At 38.1% G+C, this 6,809-nt stretch overlaps 2 protein-coding genes and 1 long non-coding RNA gene across 3 annotated transcripts; all 3 read left to right on the top strand.

The window, feature by feature from the left end:
* Nucleotides 1–1,150: 1,150 nt before the first annotated feature.
* Nucleotides 1,151–2,188, top strand: LOC149144669 (putative disease resistance protein At5g43740). Its single transcript, XM_089452224.1, has one exon. It carries the CDS (start codon nucleotides 1,151–1,153, stop codon nucleotides 2,186–2,188), a length of 1,038 nt encoding a protein of 345 aa, XP_089308350.1.
* A 416-nt stretch (nucleotides 2,189–2,604) lies between these two features.
* LOC149144668 (uncharacterized) lies at nucleotides 2,605–3,524 on the top strand. The gene is made up of 2 exons (XM_089452223.1): nucleotides 2,605–3,363; nucleotides 3,403–3,524. Exons 1-2 carry the CDS (start codon nucleotides 3,000–3,002, stop codon nucleotides 3,522–3,524), a joined length of 486 nt encoding a protein of 161 aa, XP_089308349.1. The 5' UTR covers nucleotides 2,605–2,999.
* A 1,078-nt stretch (nucleotides 3,525–4,602) lies between these two features.
* Nucleotides 4,603–6,227, top strand: LOC149144667 (uncharacterized). The gene is made up of 2 exons (XR_016264503.1): nucleotides 4,603–4,994; nucleotides 5,134–6,227. It is a non-coding gene; the product is annotated as an uncharacterized LOC149144667 (long non-coding RNA).
* Nucleotides 6,228–6,809: the final 582 nt, after the last annotated feature.

Here is a 6,809-nt window from a genome sequence, read left to right as displayed (position 1 = left end):
CTCTTCTTTTATGTTTCAAACATTATTTTATACATGATAGTAGAAGGAAGAACCAATAACATCTTAAAAATTGACACTTAAATTTGTAATCGTGACTTTGTTGTAAGGTTGCAAGTTTCACATACATGGAGCTACTTAAAGCTTAATGGTTCTCTTGTATTGTCTCTTCCTCTACTCTACTAATAACTAGAGCTAAAATGAAATATTAAAGTGATGAAATTAGTTAGCTGAAAAGAAATATTAAAGTGATGAAATTAGTTAAGTTAAAAAACCATAAATAAAAAGTACATCCATGTAATATTTGGACTCCAAAATGTTTGTAAAACATAATTAAACCCTAAATGGTCAATGGAATATAATAAACCACAAGACACTACAAAAAAAATACCCTACTATTCTTTTATAACATATCAAACTTCTATTATATTATCTTGTATGTTCTCTTTCCTACTTTTCAATGGTAAATAACCAACAACACATTCACCTTCCCCATCATATAAACTTAAAAAAAAAACATAAACACACATCAATTAAGTGTATCCCAGATAATCATATAAACTTGAAAAAAAACATAAACACACATCAATTAAGTGTATCCCATATAATTGGAAAGTTTAATGATAACTTCCCACCCAAATTCAAATATGTTAGGCTATATTTCTCTCCCTTAACCTTAAATTCAACTAGAAAAATTTAATAATAAACTCCCCACTCAAATTCAAATATGTTTAGGCCGATAGGCCGTCCTTTGAGTGAGCTTTTCGTCTACACTTTGTTTCTCTGCTTGACAGCTGGCGTGCACCTTCAACTGCCCTTTGGTTGACATTTGTCGTGCAACTCCATATATGTTTCTCCTCTTCAACTCTCTGCTCTTCCTGTTTTCTTCCACGACCATTTCTGTTCCTCCTGTTTCCGCTTTCTGCTCTTTCTGTTCTCTCCACGCTCTACTGCATTAATGTTTTCGTGCTCTCCACTAACTGCTGTAATGATGTGTCCTGTTTTTGCTATGCAATCTGTTGTGCACGACCTAGCCATCGGTTAATTCAGTGTACCCTGTTTACAGCCTCGTTTTACTGTTCAGAAATTGTTCGCTCAGGTGCTCATAGTGGAAAGATGTCTGGGAAGGATCAGGGATGCCCTTACAGAAGCCATGACTCTGTTCGCTGTAGCCAAGAAACAGCAAGAGCGAGGGTGTGGCCTCCTTTTCTGCAATTCTGACCTCCCCGCGAAAATCAGAATTTGGAAAGTAAGATACGATTCCCTGTCGCAAGAGCTTGAAATGGTTTTTTCGATGTCCTCCAATGCAGAGCAGATTGTGTCCTCAGCCGCTCCTCGAGCACAGCGCCTTCTTCAACCTGTGCCTGACTCCGGATTCGTAGGGGCGGGCATTAAATCTGCCCGGGAGAAGCTGCAGGGTTGGTTGGAGGGAGCTCGTCGCGAAGCTCGTGTAATCGGTGTATATGGTAAAGGGGGTGTGGGTAAGACATCCTTGCTCAAAATCATCTACAATACCTACAAGAAAGAGGTCAGTCGTTTCTTTGATCTCGTCATTTGGTTTACAGTTTGTGGGAACTTTGAAATTGAACAGTTGCAGGCTTCCATTGCGGAGGCTCTGAATATAAGTATGGAGGAAAATGATAATCCTGAGACGAAAAAGATGAAATTGAGTGCATCTCTAGACAAAAAGAAATTGCTTCTTATATTGGACAACATTGGGAAGGAAATAGATCTTAGTGAAGTGGGCGTCAGAATTGGGGATAATACTGGTAGCAAACTCTTAGTCTCCAGCCGCAGCACACAAGTGATTGAAAAGATGGGAGCAAAGGATTACTCCCTGGAGATAGAACCCTTGTCCTCAGATGAAGGCTGGGACTTATTTAGAAAAGGAGCTTTTGAAAATGGACCTGAGAATGATATTGTAGAGGCTAGAGCGAGAGAAATTGCCTCGGATTGCAGAGGCTTGCCGTTGGCCATAAATGCAGTTGCTGGAGCGATGAGGTTTAAAAAGACTGAGAATGAGTGGAGCCATGCTTTAAATTCGATGAGAAAGAGAGATGCTTCCGTCCCAACAAATCTCAGGGCCATTGACACAGAGCTTTATCAGGTGTTAAGATGGACTTACAATGAATTGTCAGAATTCCATCCAAAGATTTTTTTTTCTAAATTGTGCAGCATTTCTGGAAGATAAAGAAATTGCTGTGGAGACGCTGGTGCAAATGTGGGACGCGGAAGGCTTCCTCAACAAGCCAGGGACACCTTATTTTATGGATGCTGGGCGGCAATGCATTGATGAACTGGTAAGAAGGTGCTTGGTGGAGCGTGTGGAGTATATTGTTGATGATGACTATCACAGTGTCAAGTATTTAAAGATCCATGAAGCTTTTCGTGACATGGCAATTGACATAGGCCAAAAGGAGAGAACATGCTTATTTGCAGCAGGTCAACAGTTGCAGAGCTTTCCGACTAACAAAGTTTCCAGGGATTGCAGACGAATATCGGTGGGCTATAATGCTATTCATGATCTGCCAAATGATTTGAGATGTTCAGAATTGAGGAGTTTGGTTTTAGCCTCCAATATTCGTTTGGAAAAGATTCCATAAGAATTGTTCAACAATACTCCGTCTCTTCAGGTTTTGGATTTGTCATCCACTCCAATAAAAGGATTACCAACCTTGAAGCAACTTCAACAGCTTCAGTTTCTCAACTTGTCTAACTGCTCCAAGCTTGCTGATTTTCCTGACAGCCTCTGTAGTATCCTTTCACTTAAAGGTTTGGATTTGTCATACACTCCAATAAAATCATTGCCTGAGAACTTTTGTAATCTATCTAGTCTTCAAGTTTTGAATCTTAATTCTTGTATAGAATTGGATGCACTGCCGAATAAAATAGGAGGTCTTCAGAATCTAAAGCATCTCAAGCTGGATGCATGCTTTAGTCTCAAGAAGATTCCGGAAAATCTTTCTCAGCTCACTTCATTGAACACTCTCATTTTGCCATTAATGGAGTCTACTTGTGCAATGAGTGTGGAAGATCTCTCAAAGCTCTCCAGTCTCATGGAGCTGACAATGGTGGTGAAATCAGAAACTGCACTGGGTATAATGGATGAGATGAGAAGCTTAACATTAGAATGTGACAATGATGCTGATGCAGGTGCAGATAGAGATGGTGCAGCCCCTGAGCATGGTATTCTCCAAAACATAGGGAATATGAAGAAATTGCAGGATTTTCATCTCATTAATTATCAGCAGGCAACTCTACCCAACAATATTTGTAAGTTACAAAATATCAGAGTGTTACTTTTGCGCTCATGTTACCAATTGGAGGCTCTTCCTACCTTGGAGGAGACCAAAAGTGAAACTGCAGGTGAGTCTGCCTTGGAGGAGACCAAAAGTGAAATTGCAGGTAAGTCTTTTCCCATGTTAGAAAAATTAGTTTTAAGAAACTTGCTCAAGTTAAAATCCCTAGTTGCGGGTCATTTGGTGAGTGGAATGAAGGAACAATGTCCCGACTTCAATTATTGGTAATTATCAATTGTCCATCATTGCAAAGGTTTCCAAAGGGAATGAAGCTGCCTAAATTAAAAGAACTACAAATTACTATGTGCAATCACTTGATGGAGCTGGACATTGGCAGTGGCAGTTATCCAATGTTAGAGTCTTTAACATTGGATGAACTAAACAAGTTAGAGAATATAGTTGGATCTGATGGGTGGAATGAAAGTACGTTATCTAAACTCCAAATCGTGGAATTCATCGATTGCCCTTTGTTGTTGTTATTAAAGAGTCAAAATGCCCTGAATGCAGAAGGTTGTTTTGTGCTCAATGTGGTGTGCCATGCCAAGTGGGTTTGGATTGCTTTGACTTGGAGAAATTGTCTATTCCCGAGAGGGACAAAGATGATTTGTTGCTCTTAAAGCTCGCCAAAAAAAAAGATTAGCGACTGTGTGGAAAATGTGGACAAATTGTTGAGAAAACATCTGGATGCTGTCACATGATTTGCAGGTCAGTAAACTGGTAAAATGCATTTTGTTGAATATTTTTTTTTGATAATACCCTATTCATCTTTGATAAAGATAACTGGTTCCAATCTGAAAATTAGATTTTCTAATGATAGCTGTAGGTTATGATATCTTTACTGTGTGCATATGGATGCCTAAGTATTTTCAGTTGAAAAGCAAAGCTACATACTAATTGTCCATGGCTTAACAAAGATGTTTCTTCAAATGTATCTAGCTTAGGGCCATGAACTCCAGTGCAAAAATGAGAACTACAAATGTAGCGGCAAGGCAACCTCACATGGAAGAGAACTTGAGAAGGTATTTTGCCAATAAAATTAAAGAAAATTTCCTTTGATTTGCATGATCTCATGTTTAAGTAACAAAACAAACTAAGTTTTTTTTATCGTAACTTATAAGGGTGTCTAACCAGCTTCATAGTAGGTTAAACAGTAAACAACTTACTTAGTTACCTGATATAACCAAACAACATTTGCAGCTATCAAATAAAACCTAGTATATCATAAACAAATCATCTGAATACAATCATACGTGCTTGATCTCGGGTGGGGCAGGAAGTTCAGGAGCTAAATCTTCTCTTTCAGCAGGATCATATCCAACTGCTTCATCATCATCTGTAAATACTTCTTCGTGCTCCCAATCATCTCCTGCAAGTTAATTGACCATTCTCAGAGAAAAGCAAGCACTATTTAGTATTGAGTAGTTAGGTATAGTCTATAGTTGGGCCCCAAAAATTTTTAGGAGATGGAAATGCATCACAATGTGATGTTGAATTCTTGTCTGTGAAAAGAATATGTATACATAGTTTTTAGAATAAACTTACTCGAGAACTATACCCTACTTTTATGTTGAACCATTTTAGTTTATATTTGTATTAATCATAATACCTCTGGCGTAGCTTGTGTCAAACCGTTATACTTGTTTCCAATGATCCATAACAAATTACAAATTACAGATCCTAAACAAAGATATTCAATTGGTACAAATGATGTGCAGGCATTGCAAAGTTCCATCTTCCAAATGGCTGTTTGATTATTTTTCCAAACAAAAGTATCTTATGCACTGCAGTGTCCACCTTCATAAGAGCAGATAAATAATTCCAATTTGCAATCACAAAGGATGATCCAGTTTTATGTTGCCTTCCCATGTCATGACTGGCTGCTTCATCATCCCCAAGAATTTTTAGCAGATGGCAATGCATCTCAATGTGCTCTGGAAATCTTGTCTGTGGAACGAATATGCATACATAGTTTTTAGACTAGATCAAGAACCTACTACAAAACAATACCCTACTTTTACGTTGAATCATTTTAGTTTACACACGCATTAATCATAATAACTATGGTGTAGCTTGTGTCAAACTCTTATACTTGTTTCCATCTTCCAAATGGCTATTTGATTATTTAATTCCAAACAAAAGTATCTTATGAACTGCAATGTCCATCTTCACAAAAGCACATACAGCAAATCATAGCTGTAGGTTATGATATCTTTACTGTGTGCATATGGATGCCTAAGTATTTTCAGTTGAAAAGCAAAGCTACATACTAATTCTCCATGGCTTAACAAAGATGTTTCTTCAAATGTATCTAGCTTAGGGAAACCTAGTATTTGAAAACTACTTAACTAAAATCTTTCCCTCGCCTCTGGTGAAACTGTCATTGAAATTTGCTGTTCAATACTGGAAAACTAAGAGGCATTGCTTGGTTATTTAAACCACAAGGAGAACTGACACATATGGTGGAAATGCGGATCAAAGTGGAAGAATGATACACTGCCTTGCAAATGCTTTCAGCATTAACTACTTGTGTGCTGATTAATTCTTTAAAGTTTCTTCAGTTTTTCAGCTCAGAGTTCATGTTTGCTCTGTTTTACCAATTTTTTTAGCTTTGGGCTTTTGAAAAGTTGCACCTCAGGATCTATGTTTGCTCATTACCAATCCGTTAGCTTTGTTACTGATTTCTGTAAGGAGATGCTAACTTTTGTCACCTGTTACAACCGAGATCTACCTCTAAGCCACAGGCCAAAGTGGCCCATCATTTTCTTTTCTACGTTAATATAAGCTGGGGTTTTGATGATTGTAATAACTTTTGTTTCTCTTCTGTGGGAAATTTTGTGCAGGAGTTCAAACGGTGTATATAAATAGAAAGATGCAGAAAGTGACAGTCACGGGATATGTGAAGCCGAACAAGGTACTGAAGAAAGTGAAACGCACTGGGAAGCGTGCAGAACTGTGGCCATACGTGCCATACAGCTCAGTTACCCAGCCTTTCTCTACTCAGAATTATGACAAGAAAGCCCCTGCTGGGTTTGTGAGGAAAGAGAGCTTCAACACCAGTGAAGAATTTTTGCTATTCTCTTGTAATCTATAGGCCCCCAAAGCTCCTCATAGATGAGAATATTTGCAGGATGTTAATATTGTTGTAAGTTTGTAGTAGATGTGGAATGACTAACTTTTGTGCTACTTCTCATCTTCAACAACAAGAGTTTCTGTGGTGAATGAAGGGCTTACATCCTGTAAGTAGAATCCATGTCCTGCCTTGTGAAGCAACTCTCCACTGTGATAGCAATCTTTGTAATGTCTCTGGGAAATCCTTTAGAATGCTATTTCATTCTGTAATATGATGGGATTCACTCTACAAGATTAGGGGATTCACTCTACAGAGTCCATGTCATGCCTTGTGAATAAGCTCTCCACTTATGTTTATTTTCTCTGTAATGACCCTAGTAAATCCTATAGAATGAGATTTCATTCTGTAATATGATGGGATTTCACTCTACAAGATTGGTTTCA

This window comes from Pinus tabuliformis, chromosome X, assembly GCF_031772625.1.
Source record: "Pinus tabuliformis cultivar Carrire ecotype Pingquan chromosome X, CPIR1, whole genome shotgun sequence".
Classification (NCBI taxonomy): Eukaryota; Viridiplantae; Streptophyta; class Pinopsida; order Pinales; family Pinaceae; genus Pinus; species Pinus tabuliformis.
This window is presented reverse-complemented; position numbering and strand designations above follow the sequence as displayed.

Bases quoted from the DNA above. Each gene is read 5' to 3' on its own strand.
- LOC149144669 (XM_089452224.1), top strand. From the start codon at position 1,151: ATGACTCTGTTCGCTGTAGCCAAGAAACAGCAAGAGCGAGGGTGTGGC.
- LOC149144668 (XM_089452223.1), top strand. From the start codon at position 3,000: ATGGAGTCTACTTGTGCAATGAGTGTGGAAGATCTCTCAAAGCTCTCC. The intron at 3,364-3,402 runs GTGAGTCTGCCT...GTGAAATTGCAG, and splicing joins GACCAAAAGTGAAACTGCAG to GTAAGTCTTTTCCCATGTTA.